Source organism: Notolabrus celidotus, chromosome 6 (genome assembly GCF_009762535.1).
Source record: "Notolabrus celidotus isolate fNotCel1 chromosome 6, fNotCel1.pri, whole genome shotgun sequence".
NCBI classification, from domain to species: Eukaryota; Metazoa; Chordata; class Actinopteri; order Labriformes; family Labridae; genus Notolabrus; species Notolabrus celidotus.
The window spans coordinates 1130983-1157317 of record NC_048277.1 but is presented as its reverse complement, the minus strand read 5'-3'; the positions used below and the strand labels follow the sequence as shown (position 1 = coordinate 1157317).

Genomic DNA, 26335 nt, shown 5'->3' with positions numbered 1-26335 from the left:
TAGTTTTCGGAGGAGGTGCGCGTCAGCCACATGTGTAGGCCTCTGTGTAGGTACGGGACATCCAGTCAGAATCAAGTATTGAACAGTAGTAGAGCCGGCTAATAATGAAAATGCATGATTTCTCCTCTGCCTTTCTCTCTTCCCTTTGCCTCAAAGTCAGGTTTCTTGAAGTTTATATGCTGTTACTTGTTTTCAAAGACTAGCATTTGAAGTGCTGTATTGAAGGCAACAGGACACTGAGTGTCTCACTCTTATTGCAATGTAAAGTCTTGACGGAGAGAAAGAGGGAACATGTATGTAAGTTCAGAGACAAAACAAAACCAGGTCAGACTATAAAAGCTCTCTCAGGTCTCGAGGCTGCAGGTAGGAGTCCGTGTTATTACTGTGACGCACAGTGATGTCATATAAACTTGTCAGTGCATCTATAAATCCCTGAGCTATTTCAGAAATGTCATATCAAAATGATTGCAGTCATTCTGTAATTGATGCCTGTGTGATCAGGACTGAGTCAGTACATTTCCATCTCTGTTATAAAAGCTTTTATTTCAGTGTAACAAGCTGAAGTTCATTGTTCTTAATCCCTGCTGCTGCTGGCTAAGATTTACCAACTCTGACAGGTTGGGAGCTTCATTCTGACTCATCCATGAAGCTGTAGAAAGAGAACTTCATCTGAGTGTCAGAAACAGGCCACAAGGTCAATGCCAGCTGGAATACCTTGACACACTTTGGTGGTTTACCGACAGCATAGTTCATTGTATTCTAGCTTTATGTCTGCCTGTGTAAACTAGGAACCAAATATGATAAAGAGCAAGAACTGACTGAACACCTCCTTATGTACTCAAGGAGTGTTGATAGACTGTGGCTTCATCAGTGGGTGTGGTTTGAGGTGCCACAGGTGTATAGGAAACAGGTTTGAAAGGTTCCTCCACAGAGGGCAGGGACGTAAATAAATCTGACATGATGCTTTGCTTCTTGGTGCCAAGTTACTCTTGAAAAGAGGGAGCTGAATAATTTAGCGTTTGCAGGCGAGTGGAGTCGTTCAGTCGTCTCACAGCGTCTGAATCATTTCAGAGTATTGTTCTGTAGAGAGATGTCAGATTTAGAAGAAGAAGCATGCCACCATTGACTGAAATGAGGAACACCATCAGGGCTTTCGGTTCTTGTCTGTGAAGTAGCTGATATGGTATGACCTCATTCTCACTGGAGCACAGTTGCAGTGACACAATATTTCTTCACACGCAGAGACAATAAGGGCTTCCTGCGTCTGACCTACATGGCCTGATAAATGGTTATACGTCTCCAGGCAACCGGGACTGTATTTGTGTGTTTTCTTTCAGTCCTCCTCACACAGTTTCAGACTGACTCTTTCCTGCCAGGTGTGACAGCTGATGATGAGGATGATGTCTCTTTGTGTTCACAGTTGAGGGCTCGAGAGTGGATGGAAGGAGATGATTTTAACACAGAGGCTGTGATGAACATCTGTGGTGAGTGTGACTTCATGACGTCCCTCTGAGCGGGGACACTCCCTTCCATATTTCAGTGATGTGTTCGGGTTCTTCTCTTTTATTCTTTGACATCAACATTTCTGTTACCGCTGCTTTTATCTTTACTTTAATGTGTTTCTGAAACAAACGTCTGCAGTTAATAAAGATCATTTGAATAACACTGCACTTGTTTTGGTTACAAGAGGGCGGTTTATTTACATATCTGTACACAGCTCTTCTGCTGATGACTAATACTGGGGTGATAACCCTCTAGTGTATGTAGAGTGACTACCCTCTGTGTTATTTACATAAACACATTTTCATCTGCATCCATGGAAACAGTCTCTGCCATGCATCCTTTTTTTTTTGTAAGCGTATGTTTTATACATTTTCACTTTTTACAGGGTATTCACAAAATGTATCAAAACATACAGAAAACACAGAACACATTGGCAGAATATTACACACATAAAACACATAGAGAAAGCATGATCAATAAATAAAAAAGAGTAATGCTTGTAAGAATACATTTTCAGAAAATGACAGACAAAACCTTACACTAGATCAAATGACATTAAAAAAAAAATAATAATAATTCATAAGAGGCACCTCACCAGCTCATGTTGTGTCCACATCAGAGTATCACACACACAGATGAACCTGACTAATAGCATTTCTTTTTTTCTTTCTTTTTATTGTGCAAGAAATGTTTTACAAGAAAAGGGTGACCAAGTGATAGTCGACAGAATAACAAGTAAACAAGGCACAAATATGAAAGAACATATAAAAACAGACAAACAAAGAGCTGATAATAATAATAGGTAAAAACAAAGGTAAAAATAACAACAGCCAAAACAACACAAAAAACAAACAAAGAAAAACAATGGATGTTTATAAAAATAAAGCAGAAATGACCTTTAAAATGTAAGCATTGAAAGAGGGAAAATAATAATAATAATAATAATAATAATAATAATAATAATAATAGGAAAGTATGTTAATATATTATATTAATAATGAAAATGAAACAGATATGGCTGAATGACAGTTTCCTAATTATTAATTTCAAGGGGTTAATATTAAATAAATAAATAAATAAGTAGATAATTATATATATATATATATATATATATATATATAAACATGTATAAAAATAAATAAACGAAAGACTAATAGCAGTTCTAGCTGCACCCAGTCTTAAAATGTGCCATGAACACTTCAGTGCTGCTAGTGAACAATTCAACTAGTATCCATCAAAACATCTGCAGAGGGTATGGAAGATACAATAGAGTTGTGTGCAGAGCCTAAAAACAACATGTGTTATTTTAAATTCTGTGACTGTCACGCTTTCCGTTTATAGACCATGAATAAGAAGACTAGTCTGACTTGACACACTTCCACCTGATCCCTCTGTAGCACAAAGGTTACTCCTAGGTAACACAAACAAAGCTGAACTCTAACTGGAGCACAGGGCTTAACTTTTGGGTCAGTCATAACCACGTAGGGTTACACCCTGGCGTCTGCCCAGCTGAACCCCACCCATTCCACTTCACAGAATCCTGATTGTTTGATTAATCCTTGGCTTTTGTCTTTGCTCTGTAGATGACCTGATGGCAGACCAAAGGATGGACATCTCGTCTACAATGACTGACTTCATGTCCCCTGGCTCCACTGACCTCATCTCCAGCTCCATCAGCACGCCTGGCATGGACTACACCCGAAAGAGGAAGGGCAGCACCACAGACTACCAGTAAGGACATCAGGAGGGCGAGATTAGGAGGGAGAGAAATGATGTCAAGTAAACAATGATTAACCCAAGAGAGGGAAAGTGAAGACAAAAGTGTGCAGTGGGAAAGAAAGAGGGAGAGCAGGGGACGAGTGAGAGGAAGAGAAGGGGAAAGAAGCAGCATATATGTGCTGATAGCAGATGTGTCCTAATAAACTTCAGCTAGTCTGTTAGTTTTTCTTCTTCTGCTGTAGAAATCACGGCTGACAGATCTTTTGTTTTGTGTTTCTTTGCAGAATCGATGGCTTCTCATTTGAGTAAGTTCAAACATGACTCAATCTGTCAATAATGTCAGCACAAAGCTTAACCTGTCCAGATATGATTTATCAAAGACCTATGATTGATTTTAGAAATATTGAATAGACAGCAAAACAAAGCTACTGAACCACATGAGCTCTGACTCTTTGACTTAGCCCTACGAATGCTTTCTGAAGTTGTTGTTCAAATCAATCTGTCTGCTCTTCCTCAGTGACATGGACCCAGACAAAGACAAACTGGGAAGGTAAGATGCCACCATTACCCTTACTCTAATCTCTCATTGTTGTTTGCTGCTGAATTGATCCAGTTTACTCCTTATATCAGTTAAACTGATATGTAGGGTTGAATTAACAAAGCTCACAAAATATTCCCTCACTTAAAAAGTATTTTTGGAGCCTTTTAGACCAGTGCAGCAAAGATGAATTAAAGTATGTGGAAACTCTTGCTGCCTCTCTCCTGGTTATGTTGTGAAACTTGCTGACCCAAAGTGAGACGTCGCTCACCTCACTCCGTATATGAAGGAGAGCATCTCTTCAGCTCAGTCTGTCATCCAAAATCAATCAATCTTTATTTGTATAGCACCAAATCACAACAAACGTTATCTCAAGACTCTTTAACAAACAGAGCAGGTCTAGACCACTCTATGTCAAATTATGAACAGAGACCCAACACCAAGACAGGATAAGACTCAGTCTGACCCCACCTTAATCCACCATGAGCATTACACCTCGCAGTATTTAGCTAGTTACAGTGGAGAGGACAAACTTCCTTTAACAGGCAGAAACCTCCAGCAGAACCAAAAATGATTGATACACCTATAGACTTCATATAAAACCTTTGGGGCTGCTGTTTGATTCTCTGCTGCCGCCACACTGACGAGCTCTAGAGTCTTGTTGTCAAACAGAGTGGACCTTGAAGCCTTACACAAAAGTGTGTTAAAGGTGTGATCAATTCTCAGAATCACAGACTTCACTTTTGGAACAACTTAATCAATTGATAGACTTTCTGCACAGGAATAAAGGCGTCATGTACCCTTTACTTTAGCTTACTGGTACAAGCAGATCTCATGTTTACAAACAGTGATATGATGATTTCGTACGAGGTTACACACTGCCTTAAAAACTATCATGTTCTTTTAGTTTGTTTTGGTTTGAATCAGAAATTAAAAACCTGGACAAATAAAACAAAAAACAGATTCCTAATATAAATCCCTTTTTAAGAATTAGTATGCACTTTAGAGTTAAGAGCCTCAAAGTGTGCAAACCCTTTCTTCAATTCAAGAGTTCACCATTAAAAAGGCAGCAGTGTTGAGGCCCGTGTCAGATCGCTCTCTGGGTGTAGCGAGCTGAAGTGGGTGGGGTGGAAATCCTCCTCCTTGTTTTACTTTTACATAACTGTGTTTGTGAGAAAGAATGCAAAGAGGTTTAATCAAACCACGTCATATTTGTATTACGTCAGTCATCAGATCGTACAGTTGAATCTAACCCCAGAGCATTATTGCCCTGGTTGCATAAGCTTGATGTCGTTTAAACCAGTAAAAATGAGGTTGGTTACAGAAGCTTTGAGGTTAGCTGTGGCCCCGTTCCCTCCTCATGCCTATTCTTCCTCTTTCTATTACCTCCTCCATAAAGTATAAACCTCACACTGTCACATTTACTGCCCTCACTAATAACGTCTCCGTTTGTCTTTGCAGTGACCAGCAGGGCCGGATTAAGAATGCCAGGTATTAAACTCCTTTCTGTTTCCCCTCTCTGCCTTCTCATCTTCTTTTACATGAGTGAAATGTCACTCCCTCTTATCGGAACAACAGAAGCTTTGTGCTCATTGATAATCAGAAACTTTACAAATTGAAGAGTAAAGATCCAAGCATAATGTGGACCTAGGGGAGAGTAGAAGCATACCTAATGGCTAATGACGAGGACAGAAGTCTGAGTAGCAGCGAGTGAGGGCAGAACAGTCATGCTAAGATAGACACTCGGATGTGTTCTCACGGTCCTGAAGGCTCAGGGAGAAGTGTTTTGGTAGCACTAAGCTAGCTGTTTTATAGACTGATGGATACGACTGAGGTAATGGATAATCTGGAGTTCAGGAATGCAGACTACTGAGGGATAACTTGTCTAAACTTGCATCCTGCAGCTTTGGGACACAGTTTTTTTTTACTTTAATACTTGAATTCAAACAAAAAATGCTTTTGTATATTTCTCTGTGGATTAGTTTAATGTGAGTAAAGGAGGAAACTGAATGTAAGGCCACTGTTTGTTAATGCACCACTGCTCCTCGCTCCACAGAGAGGCCCACAGCCAGATCGAGAAGCGTCGCAGGGACAAGATGAACAGCTTCATTGATGAGCTCGCGTCGCTGGTGCCCACCTGCAACGCCATGTCCCGCAAGCTGGACAAACTGACGGTCCTGCGCATGGCGGTCCAGCACATGAAGACACTCAGAGGTTAGGAGAATATGCAGAAGTGATCGGCATATGAGAGTCTGTGTTAGCTGTAACTGTGCAGGTGCTGTCTGCGTAGACTCAAGTGTAAGTTGTGTTTCTTGTTGTGTGCAGGTGCAGCCAACCCTTACACAGAGGCCAACTACAAGCCCTCCTTCCTCTCAGATGACGAACTGAAGCACTTAATACTAAGGGTGAGTGAAGCACTCCTGTAACTTAATGCAGACCGTGTTACAGTTAAATTCCACCAGATCCGGGTCCGATCGGTGTCCAATCCGTCACAGCACCGGATCTGATAGGTTTCTATTCTAGTCAATGTGTTAACTTCCACTGGATCCGCTCCGTTGTGTTCCGGCTGCGATACACAGGACTCTATTTTTGCCGGATGCCGGAGCACGACGCATCAATCTCAACAGAGCAGATGGAGCGGGACAGGAAGTCAGGTTTCACCAAAACAAAATGAAAACATCCGGTTAATTTTCAGAATAAAACACTCTGTGTTATCACCAGATCGTATTTCATTTAACTACAACAACAAACCAAAGTCATGATGAGCGGAGCCAGGCCTGGAGTCAACAGGTCAGAGGTTTTCAGAGGACCAGAAAGACAACATGGATGAGGAGAGGAGGAGGAGGAGAATCCTTGATTCAGTAATTACTGCAGGAAAACCTCGGTCACATGACTCCAGCTGTCCAGAGGTCCTGCTCCGTGCTGCGTTCTGAAAACACAACTGGTGGGTGTTGACGGACGAGAGAGCACGGAGCTGGACCGCAGCGGATTGGAGATGGACCAGACACGAATCTGATGGAAGTCTAGTGTTAGCGAAGGCTCAGTAATGATACTTTTTGCCTGGTTTTCATCGTAAATATCCCATTATGTCCATAAGCTGCTGTGTTTATTATTGATCACAGTGATACGGCTCTTCCCAGAATTAGACAGGATTTTCTACCGTTGCTTTAAATGTGTGTCTGTGAAATGCTCCGTATTTATTCCAGAGGTTTCTGTTTGTCATGCAGGCTGCTGATGGCTTCCTGTTCGTGGTCGGGTGTGACCGTGGAAAGATCCTCTTTGTTTCTGAATCTGTGTACAAGATTCTCAATTACAGCCAGGTATGTGTACTGTTAGTCCTCTCCTGAAGAAGCTACTGATGAACTGATTAATGTTTAGATGCTGATATGACATGTATTCATCCTAAATGACTGTTAACCCAATAACTTTATTGTGTATTTCAAACGTTTCTTTGTCAGACACAAAAAGTTATAAAAGAGCACCTGGTTTCTTTAAAACATTAGTGGTCTCTGTATCAGCAGATTTTCAGCATGAAGTGGAGATATTTATGTGTCAGCAGTTCAGCTTTAAAATAAGATTCCCTTTTGTTACCACAGTGAATAATCCTCATTGTACAGCACTGACTTCAGGAAAGGAAATATTTCAGATTTTTGTGGATTTCTTTTTACCTCCTAACTTTTCTTGTGCTTTGCTTCTTCTTCTTCTTCTTCTTCTCTTTCCCTTCAATCCCCCTGTTCCTGTTTCTGTCTCCAGAACGATCTGATAGGTCAGAGTCTGTTCGACTACCTTCACCCCAAGGACATCGCCAAGGTTAAAGAGCAGCTGTCTTCTTCTGACACGGCCCCACGAGAAAGACTCATTGACGCTAAAAGTATGAAAACACATCATCATCATCATCATCATCATCATGTGTGAATGTCTTGTGTCTTTATCTGTGTTGTCTTTGTTAAACTGTGACTAACAGCAGTCTCAAGGCTCCTGACATCAGTCTAAATATTTTGAGTGAAGCTCCTGGTTCTGTTGATGGAGTTGTTTTCAACTTTGAACACGTGTTTGCTGCTATTGAATATCCCTGTTTAAAAAAAAAATATATATATATATATATATATTTTATTAAAGTTGCATAGCGATACAAGACGACAATACCATACACAATATACAAAACAATAAATAAATAAACATTAAATAAAAATAAATTAATCAATTAATAATAATGATAATAATAGATAAATACTTATTAAGAAAGAAAAATATGAAATAATATTTTTAAAAAAACTACTACTACTACTACTACTGCTAATAATAATAATAATAATAAAAATCATCACAAATGTTAATAAAAATTATAATATTAATTATTATTATTACTGCCATCACATACAAATTAAATAAATCAAAAAAATAATTTAAAAAAGGGGAAAATAGTTCAGTAGGCACGTAAGAAATTGAGTTAATACAAATACAGAGATATAATACTACTTCTACTTCTACTAGTTCTACTACTACTACTACTACTACTAATAATAATAATAATAATAATATAATAATAATAAGAGTAATAATAACAATAATAGCAATTAGTTTGATATATTAAAAATTTGAAATAAATAAAAATACTATAACTGAATACTAAATAATTATAATAATGATAATAATAACGGTAATAATAGCAATATTACTTATCATAAATCTTAGTGTCATTTACACCATAACCATCATCATCACTGCTTCTTCCTTTCACCCTGTTGTCTCCCTGTTTTACTCACAACACATTAGTAACACATTCTGTGTCACAAACATCTGATGTAGTGATTAAGCTCATGATCCAGAAACGGTCTCATGATCTGATGTTTCTCTGAGATAAATGCACTTTAATGATTACATTTCTCCAAAAGGAAGATGTGTTTTAAAAGAGAGAGAGACGAAGTCAAATCTATAACCAGGAACTGTTTTTGTTCCTGTTTTACATTAATGTGTTTAAGGGGGGAAATGTCTCAGGATGCAGAGTTACAGATAATGTTTTAAAAGCTTCTGACTGGACATACATTACGCTTGAAAAACAAAAACAGAGAACAGACTGTACCTTTGCAACCTTTTGACTTGTGTTAAATGTGTGTTTGTGTGTTTGCAGCTGGTCTTCCAGTGAAGACGGACATCACCCCGGGTCCTTCCAGGCTCTGCTCCGGAGCCAGGCGGTCGTTTTTCTGCAGGATGAAGTGTAACAGGCCCTCAGTCAAAGTCGAGGACAAAGACTTTCCTTCCACATGCTCTAAGAAAAAAGGTACAGCACTGCTCTGGTGTTATTGTGTTCATTGAGAAGTATCTCAGGAATAATACTTACATTCTTTTTACATAATGGTCACCCACAGTCTTCCTTTTGCTTCCCTCAGCAGCCTTTGTGTAGAAGCTGCTCTTCATCTTTTAGTGCCAGTCAGCAGCTCTTCCCTATCAGCCTGTTCCTCATGCAGTTAATAAACTCTGCTCAGGCTTTCAGTCCCCGTCTTATGAGAACGAAGTCCTGATTTCCTGGTTTTCATCTGTTTCTATTTTAGTAGGCACATCCTTATTCAAAGCAGGAATCACACCTCAGTTAGCACAAGAGCGAGAGCAGGAAGTTGGCCTCTTTAAGTGCATGCATTATGTTATTCACTCAACCCTTATTCATCCAAAGTAGCCTGTCAGGAGTAAACTCTTAATACTGAACCATCAGTAACTGGACACTAAAACGTCTGAAGCTGTTGGATCTGACAGCGTGCAGAGAGGGAGCATGTGCTCATTGGTTTCAGTCACTTTTTGAAAAGCATCTTTGAGGAGCATGGTTTTACTTTGTGTTTGTATTCTTGCCACAGTTAAATCCTTTAGTTATCCCGTCATCCTGTACTTGAACCTTTAGGATCATTGTTGTCACATGAGACCGCATCCTGCTCTGTTTGAATATCCTGCAGGTCCTGATGTGGTCAGGCTTTCAGAATGTCTTCTTCTTTCTTTTCTGCTCTTTGTGTCATACTTGCTGCACAGGCCTGCTTTGCTCTCTTACACGCTCATGGAGGGGAACTGGAGTGTAAACTAAGTGTCTTTATAGTCAGGAGAACATTACGGGTCATTCAAGCACAGCCACGCAGCTCAGCTCATCCACTGCGTCACCATTCATGTTGAATTTTTCAGTGCTTCTAGCTTAATATTTCATACAGACAAACTTTCCTCTCCCTCTGATGTCGTACTGTGTGTTTTGCAGTGGGGGCAAAAACGGTCAGATTATAAAAGTACTCAGGGGCCAGTAGTCGTATCTTTGAAGTGCAGTGCAAGAGCCTACCCAGGAGCCGTTGTCCAGGTTACAAAATACAGAAAGACCTGATGAGCAGAGGTACCACCAAGAACAATCCAGTTCTGGCTCGTCATACTCCACACACTGGAGAGTTATTTCATGATATGTTGAAGTGTGAATGAGATTTAAAATACTTCCACATGCATTTTGAGATAAACGGGGAATGAGAGGGCCGGTTCTTTGGGAAACTACAGGAAGCAACAAAACAAGGTGACTTTATTTATTACACCACAAGAATTCACTGAGCCAGTATGCTTAGTCCTTTCACCTTCTCGAAAGTTTAACACTGAAGCTCTTCTCTCGTCAATGAGTAAATTATCAGAATCAGAGTCAGAAATACTTTATTTATCCCAGGGAGGGATATTCAGTCATTATAAAGCTCTTATAAACAGTATGTAAGAAAGTTAGATATTAATAGAAGAAGGAAGAAAATAAGATATAAAGAAAATAAAGATCAAATAAAATATAATGAAATAAAATATAATGAAATAAAATCAAGATCAAATAAAATAAAATAAAGATCAAATAAAATATAGATTAAAAAAAATAAAGATCAAATAAAAAATAGATCAAATAAAATAAAGATCAAATAAAGATCAAATAAAATGTAAGTATATACAGAAGCGCAGAATAGTTTGTCAGCTATTTAAAAAAGCATGGGGCATAAAGGAGATATATATATACAGGATGTTAAAGTGGCAGGGATATTGCACAGTGTATTGTACAGTTATTGTACGGTTATTACACAGAGTACAGGTTATGTTCAGTAACCAGAGGGAGGAGTTGTACAGTCTGATGGCCACAGGTAGGATTGACTTCCTGTGGCGTTCTGTGGTGCGTTTAGGGGGGATGAGTCTCTCACTGAATGTGCTCCTGTGATTTAGCAGCACGTTGAAGAGAGGGTGGTGGATGTTGTCTGTGACGGCGTGGAGCTTTGACTCTTTAACTCGTGTTAGTATAGAATCCTCTGGGGTAACGGTGAGAGAAGGGCTCAGTCAGTCAGATTTGGTTTTGTAACAATGACGCAGTAACCTGTCAGATTCAGTGTACTGAACTGTGAGAGCTTCCCATTACCCACACAGCATGGAAACGGCACCCCACCAAGAAGGTCCCGGTCCACCCCTTGATATAACCTCTGACGGATCCCTCTCCCTCACTCCTGTCTTTACAGCAGACCGCAAGAGCTTCTGCACCATCCACAGCACGGGCTACCTGAAGAGCTGGCCCCCCACAAAGATGGGTCTCGATGAGGACAACGAGCCCGACAACGAGGGCTGCAACCTGAGCTGCCTGGTGGCCATTGGACGCCTGCATCCCCACATCGTTCCCCAACCCAGCCTGGCAGACATCCGGGTGAAGCCCACAGAGTACGTCTCCCGGCACGCCATCGATGGCAAGTTTGTCTTCGTGGACCAGAGGTGAGAGTTTATACCAGAGCGAAGGTAGCAACTGTGACCCACTGAACTTTGATATTTTCCTTTATAAAGGCAGTATAAAGCTCAGCATGTTCCAAGTCCTGCGTAGTTAAGCCTCTTCAGGTTATCTCTGCTGTTTGTTTCATAACTACTGCGTGTGTTAGAGTCGTAAACATGTTCCTTACTGGAACAAATAGAAAGTACAAGAGAGGAAAGTCCACAGTGATGAGGAAGAGCTGCCATGATAAGAAGCACTTTAGTGGTTTTAGAAAATAGCTCTTGATGACAGGGCTTTTCTTCCTGTCACAGAATACCTTTTGATGTGTTTAAAGTAAAAATGATGTTTGTAATTTCATCTACTGCCTCCTCAGAGCGTCTGTTGTCCCTCTCATTTTGTCCTTCCCTTAAACTTTAGTGGACAAATGATCTGATATTACAGCATGTATGGACTGAGGATTTGCTTCATTACTGATTTATTTTAAGTTCAGTTCCTAACTTTGAAAACACTGGAGTGGTTTTTGCTCCAGAGCAACATGTAGAGAACTTCTTTTTGTTGACATCTGTGTGGATCCACAGTCCAGCAGCTTTAAGTCAACCTCGCTCCGTCTGCCTCTGTGTTCTTCCAGAGCTACAGCCATTCTCGCTTACCTGCCCCAGGAGCTGCTGGGAACCTCCTTCTATGAGTATTTCCACCAGGACGACATCGGCCACCTGGCAGAGTGCCACAGACAAGGTAGCACACAATACTCTAATAATGGTGACTGGTTAATCACGAGTCCTGAATGTTTCCACTCACCGTGTTGATGCCTGTGTCCACAGTGCTGCAGATGAGAGAGAAGATAAACACCAACTGTTACAAGTTTAAAATCAAAGATGGCTCCTTCATCACGCTTAGGAGCCGATGGTTCAGCTTTATGAACCCCTGGACCAAGGAGGTGGAGTACATCGTCTCCACCAACACTGTCGTGTCGTAAGTATTCACAGAGCGTCACATCTGAAACACTGATGACCCTCAGAGGGACAACACCTCAACATTTCCTCCTGTGCTCTCCAGGTGTCCCATGATGGAGGGATCCGACTATCCTCAATCTGCTGCCTCGCCACAAAGCATGGACAGTGTTCTCACTTCAGAGGGTGAGTAAAACTAAAAAACATGCACACTTCTCCTGTAGATATGACCGACCTAAGGAGAAAGGCTAACCTCTCCTGATTGCTGTTTGGCAGGTGGAGGACGGCGGGCGCTACAGACAGTGCCTGGCATCCCTGGTGGCACGAGAGCAGGGGCTGGAAAGATTGGACGCATGATTGCAGAAGAAGTGATGGAGATCCAGAGGTGAGTTTATTTCTGTCCCAAAATGTCAAATTATGAACAGAGACCCAACACCAAGACAAGATAAGACCCCACCTTAATCCACCATGAGCATTGCACCTCACAGTATTTAGCTAGTTACAGCAGAGAGGACAAACTTCCTTTAACAGGCAGAAACCTCGAGCAGAACCAGACTCATGTTAGACAGACATCTGCCTCGACCGAGTTGGGTCTGGAAAGAGGGATAGAGGAGAATAAGAGAGAGGGAGCGGTGATAGTGATGAGACGAGTAGTAGAAGCTGTTGCCGATGGAGTCCAGCACGTCCGTATCAGCCGGAGTCTGGAACGTCCACAGCAGGAGGACGTACAGCAGCTCAGAGGAACCTACGAGACAAGGGAGCTCAGGGACTCCAGAAAGGTCTATGGTTAGGCCTATAGCAGCATAACTAAGAGCTGGTCCAAGCCTGATCCAGATCTAACTATAAGCTTTATCAAAAAGGAAAGTTTGAAGCCTACTCTTAAAAGTAGAGAGGGTGTCTGCCTCCCGGATCCTGACTGGTAGATGATTCCAAAGGAGAGGGGCCTCATAACTGAAAGCTCTACCTCCCATACTACTTTACAGATAATGATGATAGAGGAAAACAGAAACTTCTCTACACTCTATAAAATCATTTTATTATCATTAGAAACAACCATGAGAGCATGAATCAAAACGCAGTTTAAAAGAGGACGATGTGTTCCTCTCCTGCTCAGCTCTCAATCCTCCAGGCTCCTGCTGACTCAGACTGCTGCTGCCAAAATTACACCGATGGTCTGCACAGAGAGATTAAATATCTTCTCACTGTCATGGCAACACTGACACGTTTCTGTACTTCAACTAAAGACAGGGAGTAAGAATTAGCAGGTGTGTTTCTGTCATCTGAAAGAAGTTAGACTTGTTGAAGGAGAAGCTGCTGATTATTTCAGAATCATCTCAAACATCTATCTCTCTCTCTCTCTCTCTGTGTCAGGATCCGAGGCTCCTCCCCCTCCAGCTGTGGCTCCAGTCCTCTGAACATCACCAGCACCCCTCCACCCGACACCTGCTCTCCAGGGGGCAAGAAGGTAACACCTGCACACAGGAACACACACACTGCTACCTTCATAGGGCTGGATATCAGTCAAGTGTATACAGCATGAATCCCCCTTCAAGCTGAACTCTGTCCGATACTCACCTTTGAGTGAGAAACAGAAACACTCATTTCAATCTTTAATAAACAGACTGAACTGTTAGTTATGAGGGGTTGATGTTAGCATGTTGCTATGTTGTCCAATTCATTTAACAGCAAAGTAGCTTATTGATGAAATGAGCTTTAGAAGCAGCATGTTGAAGTGATGCTGATCAGAACTGTGGAGTCTGATAGGCATCAATGAGGGAACTAGATGTTGCAGTACGAACCCAGCTGTCCTGGTCTCAGGCCGGATGTTTTGGTTTTAGTAAAGTAGTCTAGTATTTCACACTCATGGGATTTGTGGGGCGAGTTCACAAATAACCCGGACCACAAGAGACATGGTGAACTTCCCACAGACTTCCTGAGAGCTCTGAACTAGACTAAGATAGAAGTCAAAATGATCCTTAGTATAACTGATGTGTGGTGGTGCGCTTTAATTGTCCACAACAACAACAACAACAACAACAACAAAAATAACTTCTCCTAAAGTGTGTAGAAGTGTCAGATTCAGGAGAGGGGAATGGTGTGATGAGCCAGAGTGTGGATCTGGAGGTTTGATCTTCTGTTTCAGACTCTTCTTTGTATTTCTATCAAACTGCCTCCTCTGTCGTGTGCTCCTCTGTCATGTGCTCCTCTTATCAGTTTGCAGCCTCAAGTGATCTCATCTTGATCTGGTCTTAAACTTGACCTGTGTGTCTCCCTAATCAGGTCAGAGTTCCTCCTCTGAAATAGAAGTTCACATTTCTGGAAGTTTGCCTGTTTTAGTTTTCTCTCTGAGGAGATCAGGGCCACTGTCTGCCTGTTTGTACCATACACAACATGACAACAAGTCAGTCACATGTAAGAGAGAGACTGGAGACATCAGAGAGGAGCTGTGGGTCTCTGTGTGAAGGCAGGAAGACGTACCCACCACTTCCCGTCACTGAACAAGTCATATCTTGGTCTTGTTAATCTCTATAAGAGCCACAGAGATTAGGCAACTTGTCTACTCAGGGTTTTGTGCCAGACTATTTTTATGACCTGGAGCGCTGACGGCCTGGAGTCGTGTCGTCACAAGCTGAGACTCCAGGAAGTCCCTGTGACGGTGAGCAGGGGACTCCTGAGGAACTGAAATCCTATTGAATCGGATTGAATGAAAGTGTTTGAACTCTTTTAACCTCTACTAGCCTCCTCTTATTCCGTCTCTGTGTTTGAAGTTATCTCAGAGATCAGACGACACAACGAGAAGTTTAAAGCTGAGACACATCAGACCTGGGCCCGTATGCACGTCCAGCCATTAGAGATGAAAACAGGCCGTTTGTACTAATGGTGAAAAAGAGATGGATTAGTGGTCTGCATGAGCCAGGTTAACACCCCAACAAAGCATTACATTTAATGGAGGTAGACCCCACCATTACATGTGCTAACAGCAGGATTACCTCACCTGTTAGGCTGTTTAAAGGATGGAGGACATCATGCTTATGTGTTACCCAGTTCAAGATCTGAAGCCAAACTTTCCCTTTCTCCTTGTTTGTTCTCTTTGAGGATTGACTTGCTGATAACAGCTGTTTGTTCATTCTAGATTCTTCTAATCAAATGTCCATTTCTTCTTCCTCTGAAACATTGTTTCTTCTTGATCTTCTCAGTCACACCGTCACCACTCACCATGTTTATTGTTGTTTATGTGTAGTAGGCATGTGCAGTTTGAATTTGTTGGATCAGGGTTTTCCAGGAGGTTCCCCAGACATATGTCGTTTTGCACCAGCCTCGCTTTCATGGCGCAATTAGTTAATTGGTCAATTATTTGCAGTCGTGCGTGCGGCTAACGCTACCGCCAAATGGGCCGTTCCATAACAGTACGTTAAGACTAATGGTCCCGTTTCTGTAATGGCTGGACATGCAGACGGGCCCTGGTCACACTGATGTGGTGGTCCTCCTCCACAAACACAAGAACTGGTCTGTGTTCACGGTAAACTGAGTGTGTGTGTGTGTGTGTGTCATCATAGATCCAGAATGGAGGGACGCCTGACCTGCCCAGCACGGGGATCATTCCTGGACCTGATTCTGTGGGCTACCCCTACTCCAACCAGTCCATCATGAGTGAGTCTGACTCAAACACACACTATGACACACTGTCACACTTGACCTTGACCTTTGAACTCACACAAACTGAAACATGTTTTCTGAATCACTCCAGGTGACAACTCCCACCTGAGCATAGACATCATGGACGAGCCCGGTTCCAGCAGTCCCAGCAACGACGAGGCGGCCATGGCGGTCATCATGTCCCTGCTGGAGGCGGACGCCGGCCTGGGCGGCCCGGTGGACTTCAGCGACCTGCCCTGGCCTTTGTGAGAACGCTGAAGGGAAGAAGCAGAGGAGGACTGCCTCTGAGCACCAGAGCCACTGATGGACAGACCTCAGTCAGGGTGGATCTGGCTGCCACGTTTCTTGCTCTTTGCACACAACTACACTGCAAAACAAGTCCGCCCCACCAAACCAGCTCTCAAAGTTTCAATTCAAGTGTTCTGAAAAGAACCACACACACACACATGGTGATTTAAGGACCCCACCCCGGCCTTTAGAGTCATCATTCCCTGTGGGTGGACGAGGGAGCCAGAACCTGGTTCAGGTGAACAGAAGGACTTCATCAGAGGTGCTGGTCTTTGTGTTTTGCAGTGTTAGTTGCATGCAGACAAGATATTCAGTAACATTGCCACGCTGGCTGGGAGACCTTTACCCAAGGATCCGGGTGCTCACAGGCCTGCTGGTGGATTGAACCCTGTCTAACAGTGGCTCTGGACCTGTTCATGGTCAGGTCAAAAACCAACCCACAAACCAACACAGGACTCCTGAGACCTTCACAGACAGTGTTGAAGGTTGACGGGGCATGGAGTGATTTCTGCTCGCCCGCCTCAAACCTCTCGACATCTCAAACTTGACATTCGAGTCTCATCGTAGGACGTCAGCGACGCACTCGGTGGTCGTGGTGCACTCCCTGGACTAGTCCGCTTCACCAAGCTGATCTTCACCGTGAGGACGGAGCGCACAGCAGGCGTCCTCTGAGGGTCACAGGCTCTTACGTTCTCCAGACGTGTTCATTTAAAAAGAAAGAAGCCTCCTAGCTGCTGTTTTATCCACTAACACACGTTAACACATCTCCTCCGGCTCGCTCTGGAGCCTCAGAGGAGATCCCCCTGAACTATAGAGAGGAGTGTGTTCCTCTCCTGAGTGTGATACACAGTTTTGAAGTATATTCTGTAAGTTGTGATGCCTAAAGCTGTTCAGACGTAATACCCATAAAGCTCTCGGTGTGTGGAGGTCTTCACAAGTCCAAACTCTGGGCGTCTCTGCAGGACTCGGGCTGTGCTCCAACTCCATTCAACATTGTTTATCAATCCTCAATTTGTAGTCATTAATAATGAATACGTGAGTCCAAGACAGGAAGTGAGCACACAAAGAACCTGTTATTAATAGTGACAGAGGGATCAGAGGGGGCGGAGCTTGAGAACAAAACAAACATGGTTTATGTTAAATTTAAAGTACAGTATGTTTAAAACAGAGCAGCATGGCCAACATTACAGTGAGTGGTTAGTGGTGACGTAGGCCCGTCACTGTTCATTACCTCCAGTGATATAAGCTCACACTTCACACCCCTCATATGGAGACTGGAGTCGGTGAACAGCTTTGATCTGGGCGCTGTGATCTGCTGCCTTCAAATGGAACTGGTGCTGGTGTTTGTGGAGAGTCCAGATACCTGTTACCCTGCAGGACCAGAACAGACTGTGACACAGGAACACGTCGAGGCCACTCCTACATGAACACTTCCTGTTCAGAGATTGTATATATTAGGGATGCACTGAAATGAAAATTCTTAGCCGAAACTTAAAAAATGAAAAACAAGGTCGAAAAACCAATTATTAGTACCTCTGCATTTCTGTCTTTGACTGTGTACTAACCTTACTAAAATCAAGGATCTCATTGAACAGATCAGACAACCAGGGTACATGCCCCTCATCTGGTTCACAGAGACCAGTCCTTTTTTCTGCACTCTGTTCTCCTTCTCCTGCGCTGTGCGCTTCTCCGTCTCTAAGCAGGTTCTCTGCATCCATGTCGGCCTGGATCATTTCTCGTACTCGCTGCTTTATTCCCACATCCAAGTAATGATCTTTATAACACGGATCAAGTACAGACACGATGAAGTGCAGAGGATCTGAATAGATCTCAGTGAAACGTGTGCTGACAGACTCTAAGAGTGTACTTGTCATTGTTTTCACTCCGTGGTCCGTCTCACCCTCTTTGCTTAGGAGACTCTTTAGTGCTGAATTAAAGGAAGAAGGTCTGCAGACATGTTGGTCCTTATCCAGACAAGCGCGTACTGGCCCCGGTTGTGATGCTTGCGTCATCACAACATCCTGTGTCAGCCGTGTTGTTGATTGAAGTCTTTCGAAAATTTTCAGTGGCTGAATTTTCGGTGCATCCCTGATAAATATATATTAATCAACCCTCCAGTGAAGAAAGCTCCAGTTAGTGACAGTTCAGCACAGAGGAGGCTCAGAGCTTTCCAACATTCCCTTTAGAAACAGCCCCCATGTACCTGTGTGTGCTGAGTCACCCTCAGAGGGGCTGATGGGTAACGATGACGAGTGCGTCATCCTCTCACGGTTCACGTTAAATATACCTCATGAGGCAGATTCGGTCCATGATTATTCATCAGAGCTGACAGAAAGCCCACTCAGGTCCACTGAAGGCAGCACGTCTGATCACTAACGCTCCTGATTCAGAACATCAGGGACTGTAAAGACCTCCACTGCTTTGTTCTCCAGTATGTTCTCCATGGAAGTCATGTTCTCCAGGCGGAGAGAAGCTCTGCCGACTGGAGCAAGCAGGACCTTGGGAAAGGAGGCTGTAGCCTCAACCTCACAGACAAGTCGAGTTCCTCACTGCCAATATACCCAGGTCTGCACAAGGCGGACTACAGGCTAACTCAGCCTGCAGGTCACTTAGCATCAGCCTGCTGAAACACCTGGAGGTCCGGGTCACAGGGTCTCCACCTGCTCATCGTTCCCGTGTGAAGCACTTCAGATGCAGTAAGACTGTTGGTCCTTAGACTCTGGTCTCTCTATAGACGGGCGGACTCTGGATCAGCACGTACTGATTTAACTTTGCCTTTGTGATATGAAATTAAAACAGAGCCGATGAGAGTCCCTGGGCTTGGGTTTGAAACCTTTGTGAGAAGTCAAAGAGAAATCACATCCTGCAAAAAAAGATGCGTTTTTTAAAACCCAGCCGTTCCTCCTGAAGCTTCACCTCACTGTCAACAACAACAAACCCAGCCTGTTAGCAGAGAGGGCTTTAATGTAGGAGGTGAGCATAGACACAGACTCAGTGATCCAGCAGAGTAGGACTCTATAGCACAGGGTCTGGAGTCACGTGAGCGTTCATGGGGTCAGGAGGGACGGCCGCGAGCATCTGAATGAAACCGTTTTCATTTCAGTGTTTCCGTTTTTTCCTCCCTGATAAAAATGATCCTCAACACGACGTCTTCACCTCCTCACCTCCTCACCTCCTCACCTCCTCACCTCTCCAGCTCTGCTGTCGTCACAGAGGATCAGACGTGGGGAGGAGACCCGCTGCCTGTCTGTGTGGAAGGAGAACTCTTTGGCCTCTTAAACTTAAAGTTCAATCCTCTGAATTCATTTTTAAAAATTAACAGCTTTCAAGGTCCAACATGACAGGCAGTTAGATCCTGAGTATATCTGAATGTTTCTGTATATCGTCTGACATTATATAAAAAGAGAAGGGGCCGTGTTGAAAGGATTATACATGAATAACTTGAAGTCTCTTTAAATCTGAATGATGCACATTGATAAAGTATGACGAGTCAAAAAGGTTTCTTAAAGTCAAAGGAAGCGTGTGAACTCCTGGATGTTCTGGGTGAAGCTCCACGTCTGGTTGATGCTGTAACTCAAAGCTGTTCTGTTCGGCTGTAGAGAAATGAATATGTTGTATTTATGAACAGAAAGGTTAGACCCTGATCAGTCTCTCTGCAGCAGCAGGTCTCCAACTTGAAATCAGGATTGAAGTATTTCTCCCTCGTTAGAACAGTCTGGTTCTTTGAAGACTTCTCTTTCTGGTCTGGTTTCTCTCGCTGGTCTTTAAGTTGGTCTACAGTTTAGATTTCTTTACAGGAACGTGATGACAGACTGATCCAACCCCAGACATGTTTACAGATCTGGAATCAGTGAAGAGTGCAGGACTAAAGTCAGATCCATCGATGAGCTTCAAACTTTACAAGTGATGATTTTAGTTTCATCCCTCGACACATCCAGAGCATCGCTGACTTCTGTTCCTCCATCAAAGGCTGGCGTTTAGATATCAGAGCTCAGACCTGTGTCCGGATGACCCGTGTCTGATGTGGATCTATGAAAGACACATTTTCCCTCATACGGTCACAAAGATTATAATCTGTAAATGATTCATCCCCTCATGGACTCTGGTTATTCTGTCAGATTAGGGCTGAAGAGCGACTCCTCTGTTACCACCTGAGTGAACTCTTACAGTGGACTCAGTGGGATTGAATCAAGACTGTTGACATAACAGAACTAGCCTCGCTCAGGCTCCGCCCCCTCCTGAGCTCCTCCAGTCAGGCAGCAGCTGGTGAGGTCTCCTCTGTCTCTGTTTTAGTGGTTTTCTGTTTCAATGTTTTAACGCTTCACACTACAATAAAGTGTCCCCCCCCATGTTGATATCCCCCTCCCCACCTGACAATAATGTATCAAATCTTTAAATATTATCATGTTAAGAGTATACTTTATGCAAATATATATGAGTATGATGAGTGTATTGTATGTATCAGCAGTGAAATATTTTTAAAATAAAATTATTTGTTTCTGTCAGCTGGCCGTGTGACTCTGTGTGTGGGATCTGTTCTCCAGTGGGTGAGACTGTGGGTTCATTCATGACTCTGCAGCCTCACACCTGATCTGCTCTCTCAGCCAATCAGAGCAGCCTGCTGGTATTTTTAAAAGATGTTGCCATCCAGCTGATGGAAGGGTCTGCTGCACAGAGAGGGAGAGAGCTGGAGGAGCTGTTGGCCCAGCTGTCACGTTTCTTTATTAACACACGGCCTGAGAACAGTCCATGATGAGGAGCGACCACAACAACGTGTCTTCATAATGAGTCGGTTTAATTATTCATGGTTTGATCCTGTGGCCCAAAAAGTTATATAAAGCTTCTACTTTGAACTCCAGCATTAAATAATCATCGGCGCCGTGGAGCAGCTCATGCATAGTTCATCTCCGTTCCTCTCCTGAGTCAGGTCATCTCCAGATATTCAACGTTTCTTTCATCTGCTGCCAAACCATCAGAAACCTCCCGCTCACAACGCAGACTTCAAACTGCTGCAGCTTCATGCTTCAGTTTAGTCCTTGATGAGGCCAACATGAGAACACCAGCAGAGACGGAGGACTTCAATCAATCAATCTTTATTTGTATAGTGCCAAATCACAACAAACTACCGAGTTGGGTCTGGAAAGAGGGATAGAGGAGAATAAGAGAGAGAGGGAGCAGTGATAGTGATGAGACGAGTAGTAGTAGCTGTTGCCGCTGGAGTCCAGCACGTCCGTATCAGCTGGAGTCTGGAACGTCCACAGCAGGAGGACGTCTACGGCAGCTCAGAGGAACCTACGAGACAAGGGAGCTCAGGGACTCCAGAAAGGTCTATGGTTAGTAACTTTAATGGGACAGGGAGAGTTAAAGTAAGTGATGAGGGGGTTGGGGGGAACGGGGTGAGATATGATCCCAGAGTATCAGTGCGCCAGTTCCCCCGGCAGTATAAGCCTATAGCAGCATAACTAAGAGCTGGTCCAAGCCTGATCCAGCTCTAACTATAAGCTTTATCAAAAAGGAAAGTTTGAAACCTACTCTTAAAAGTAGAGAGAGTGTCTGCCTCCCGGACCCTGACTGGTAGATGATTCCAAAGGAGAGGGGCCTGATAATGGAAGGTTATATTTCCCATACTACTTTTTGGAAGGCCCTTTCTTCTGGGTCTTTCAATCATATCTGACTTTCCCAGAGTTCCTCTGGAGCCAGCAGAACCAGACTCATGTTAGACAGACATCTGCCCTGACCAAGTTGGATCTGGAAAGAGGGATAGAGGAGAATAAGAGAGAGAGGGAGCGGTGATAGTGATGAGACGAGTAGTAGAAGCTGTTGCTGCTGGAGTCCAGCACGTCCGTATCAGCTGGACTAGAGGGACTCTTGCTGCATGTGTGTCTGTCCCTGAATTATGTTAAAGTGTTGTTCCACAAAACCTCTTTGGACTAACAGCAGTGTCATGGTGTACTGACAAATCAGGTCAAGCTGCAGCAGCTGATATGCAGAATTTCTTTGTTTGGATTCAGAGGCTACATAAATACTCAGACCAGGTCTGCATCTAAACCTTCTGAACCCTCATTATCTAACACTTTAAACCCCAATCATTTATGTTTACTACAAATGATCATGGCTGCTACATGTTAGCCTTTCTAAGGTCACCTTTCTGGAGTCCCTGAGCTCCCTTGTCTCGTAGGTTCCTCTGGATCTCTGCTGCTGTGGACGTGTCAGACTCCAGCTGCTACAACTACTACTACCCGTCTCACCACTATCATCTCTCTCTCTCCAACACGGTCTCAGCAGATGTGTGTCTAACATGAGTCTGGTCCTGCTGGAGGTTTCTGCCTGTTAAAGGAAGTTTGTCCTTGCCACTGTAACTTGCTAAATGCTGCAAAGTGCTCTGCTCATGGTGGATTAAGATGAGATCAGACTGAGTCCTGTCTGTAAGATGGGACTGGATCTGATCCTGTCTTGATGTTGGGTCTTTGTTAATAATAGAACATAGAGTACGGTCTAGACCTGCTCTGTTTGGAAAGAGTCTGAGGAGAACATTTGTTGTGATTTTGTGCTTTATAAATAAAGATTGATTGATTGATTGATTGAAAGTATCAGGTTCAATCTCTAAAAGAAATAAAGACCTTTTTTTCCTCCTCTTGTGTTTAAATACTCAAACACTGTCCTCCTGTGACTCTCCTTGACTGACGCCAGCTCAGACGTTGCTATCTTTCCATCCTGTCGTTTACCTGAATGAAGACATGAGTGTTGAGACGAGTTCTGTGAAACTTGTTTATTAAAAAAACATTGTGTTCATCTTCTTAACTGACATCCTGTGTGCTCGCAGCAACGGTGACAAAGACTGTGCAGAGTTTTCGATGCAAGTCAGCCGGGAGCAAACAAGTCAAAACATGAACTTCGTGTAAACCAGGACCCAAATAGACCGGCTAAAAAACACAAAACAGAGTGGAACAGATTCCTATAAATAAAAAAATGTGTGGTCCGAAAAACAAACCTCTCATCAAGAACTTCACATCCAGTCCTCACTGCAAACTTCAGGCCAGCCCCAGAATAGACCAACAGAGAGGCACTGACATACACTTTCCAAGTGAGGCGCACACACACACACACACACACACACACACACACACACACACACACACACACACACACACACACACACACACACACACACACACACACACACACACACACACACACACACACACACACACACACACACACTTTTATAATGTAATACATCATTCTGTCTTTCCACACAGAACACAACTGAAGTCTCCTTTGGTCAGATAAATAGAGAGAGTGGGGGAGGCGGGGGAGGCGGGTGAGGAGGAGGACGCCTGCCGCGTGCTTCATGCGTCCGTGGCTGCTGAAGTGTTCATGCTCGCTCAGACTCCGTGTGGACTGAGAGTCTGCGCTGCAACAGAAGGCAAAGTGGTGTGTTGCCACTAAAGAGCAGGAGCTGAGGGGCGGGTCACACTGACAGAAACAGGTGATGAGACGTTCCTCACTTTAAACTTTAAAGGTTGAACTCTGTGTGCTTATTCGCTGGTGAGGGCCAATCAGAGAACAGGGTGATGTGCTTGTTGTGGTCGTTAGTGTGCCACTGTGTTGTTTCTCCATGTTTGTGTGGAGACTCCAGGTTTAAAGAAGTCACAGTGCTTTCATTGTGTGTGTTGTGTGTTGATGTCAGCGTCGTGTTGGAAACTAAACCACTTGTTCCTCTTAGTGTGAGCCCAGCAGAGGGAGGGGGGGGGGGAGGGGGGAGGGGTCAGTGTGCAGCCAGTCTCATGCAGAGGGTGACGGTGTGTCTGGGTCTGGCTCGTAATGGTATGTGGCCTGAGTGTGGCTGCTGCCGAGCTGCTGCTGCTGGTTGCGGGTGGCTTGGCTCTGACTGTCCTGAGCCTGCTGATTGGGGCCTTCGTAGCCCAGAGCGAGCTGGGGGCCCGCACTGTTCTCTGCTGCCGGCCCGTACGCCAGCTGGTGGGGGTCACTGGCGCCGGGCGTTGGCTGGGACAGGTTGTCCAGCTCGTCCACCTGCGGCCCCTGAGGCTGCATGACCACCAGCTGGTCCTGGGGAATGTCTGCGGCGGCCGCGGCCAGGTTGGTGATGGACTTGGACTTGACGCACTGGAAGTCAACATGGCGGCTCTTTCCTTCCTCCTTCTCCCAGGACATGCGGATGAAGGGACGCTGGACGTAGTTGTAGATGACCTCTGGACGTCCTCCAGGACGCCGCTTCACCTTCTCTTTGTAGGTGGGGTAACCTGGGGAGTCAAAGAATTACTGATCAGATCAAGAGTCTGCATTTCTTTTTTCTCTCCTTTTTTTAAATGAAATGATGAGTTCATCTTTTTGTTTCTTTGGTGTCTGTTTCCTGTCTTACTTTTTCAATCTACTCTCCTTCTCCCTCTCTATCAAGCTTCTGATACCAATAACAAGAAGACGTTCATGTTTAGAAACAATAGATAGTAAGAAAATAAATATTGAAAAAAGCCCCCTCAGCCCCCCCACACAAACATTAACCCTCACAACTTAGTGTTTATTTATTCATGTTTATACATGTTTATATATTTATTATTATCTAGTTATTTATTTATTCATTTTTAACATTTTTATAAATATTATTATTATTATTATTATCATTATTATTATTATTATTATTATCATTATTATTATTATTATTATTATTATTATTATTATTATTAACTTATTTATTTATTTGTATACATTTTTATAAATATGATTATTATTATTATTATCTACTTACTTATTTTATACATTTTTATAAATATTATTATTATTATTATTATTTACTTATTTATTCATTTATTTATTTGTTCATGTTTATACATGTTTTTATATTTATTATTATCTACTTGCTTATTTATTTATTTATTTTATACATTTTTATAAATATTATTATTATTATTATTATTATTATCTACTTACTTATTTATTTATTTATTTATTCATGGTTATATATGTTTATATATATTATGATAATTATTATCTACTAACTTTTTCATTTTTATACATGTTTATATATATTTATTATTATTATCTACTTATTTATTTATTTTTATACATGAATATATATATATTATTATCTACTTATTAATTAATTAATTAATTTATTTATTTATTTATTGTATTTAATATTAACCCCTTGAAATTAATATTTGGAAACTTTCATTCAGCCATATCTGTTTCATTACCATTATTGATATAATATATTGATTTACTTTCCTATTATTATTTTTTTTTCTCCCTCTTTAATTGCTTACTTTTTATCAGTTGTTTCTGCTCTATCTTTTTTAATAAAAATAAATTGTTTTTCTTTGTTAGTTTGTTTTGTTTTACCTTTGTTTTCCTCTTATTATTATTATAATAATTATTAGAATAATTCATTTTATTATTATTATTATTATTATTATTATTATTTGTATTATTATTATTATTATTATTAGTTGTATTATTATTATTCTTAATATTATTATTATTATTATTTGTATTATTTGTATTATTATTATTATTATTATTGTTATTATTATTGTTATTATTATTTGTACTATTATTATTATTATTATTATTTGTATTATTATTATTATTATTATTATTATTTGTATTTGTATTATTATTATTATTATCATTATTATTTGTATTATTATTATTTGTATTATTTGTATTATTATTATTATTATTATTATTATTATTATTATTATTATTATTATTATTATTATTATCATTATCATTATTGTTATTACTATTGTTAAAGGTTTTCCTCTTCAGCTCTGAGGAACGTTCCAGAGTTTCTCTTTAACAAGTGAAAATGCTTCCAATGACTTCCTGTTTGTCTTTGTATTTTACCTCAGAATGTTCAGTGATGCTACAAACACTGAGACCAACATGTATCCACATGAAGGTGTAAAGTTGTTGACAGTA

The 26335-nt window shown here is 42.2% G+C and overlaps 2 protein-coding genes across 3 annotated transcripts in view; one reads left to right on the top strand and one right to left on the bottom strand.

Moving 5' to 3' along the window:
• The window catches only part of arntl1a (aryl hydrocarbon receptor nuclear translocator-like 1a), a 37658-nt gene extending 16756 nt beyond the window's left edge, over nucleotides 1-20902 (top strand). The window contains exons 3-20 of the mRNA XM_034685750.1: nucleotides 1421-1484; nucleotides 3087-3234; nucleotides 3507-3527; nucleotides 3740-3772; nucleotides 5222-5251; nucleotides 5817-5974; nucleotides 6086-6165; nucleotides 6988-7080; nucleotides 7514-7631; nucleotides 8892-9041; nucleotides 11257-11503; nucleotides 12127-12233; nucleotides 12320-12470; nucleotides 12555-12634; nucleotides 12725-12833; nucleotides 13820-13913; nucleotides 16006-16099; nucleotides 16197-20902. Coding sequence (XP_034541641.1) covers nucleotides 1439-1484; nucleotides 3087-3234; nucleotides 3507-3527; nucleotides 3740-3772; nucleotides 5222-5251; nucleotides 5817-5974; nucleotides 6086-6165; nucleotides 6988-7080; nucleotides 7514-7631; nucleotides 8892-9041; nucleotides 11257-11503; nucleotides 12127-12233; nucleotides 12320-12470; nucleotides 12555-12634; nucleotides 12725-12833; nucleotides 13820-13913; nucleotides 16006-16099; nucleotides 16197-16354 — 1917 coding nt within the window. The 5' untranslated portion in view covers nucleotides 1421-1438 and the 3' untranslated portion in view covers nucleotides 16355-20902. The remainder of the gene's footprint in view (nucleotides 1-1420; nucleotides 1485-3086; nucleotides 3235-3506; nucleotides 3528-3739; nucleotides 3773-5221; nucleotides 5252-5816; nucleotides 5975-6085; nucleotides 6166-6987; nucleotides 7081-7513; nucleotides 7632-8891; nucleotides 9042-11256; nucleotides 11504-12126; nucleotides 12234-12319; nucleotides 12471-12554; nucleotides 12635-12724; nucleotides 12834-13819; nucleotides 13914-16005; nucleotides 16100-16196) is intronic.
• A 2245-nt stretch (nucleotides 20903-23147) lies between these two features.
• btbd10a (BTB (POZ) domain containing 10a) overlaps nucleotides 23148-26335 on the bottom strand; it is a 28091-nt gene continuing 24903 nt past the window's right edge. For both annotated transcript variants that reach the window (XM_034686095.1, XM_034686094.1), the window contains exon 8: nucleotides 23148-24657. In XM_034686095.1, the coding sequence (XP_034541986.1) occupies nucleotides 24179-24657 (479 nt within the window). In that variant the 3' untranslated portion in view covers nucleotides 23148-24178. The remainder of the gene's footprint in view (nucleotides 24658-26335) is intronic.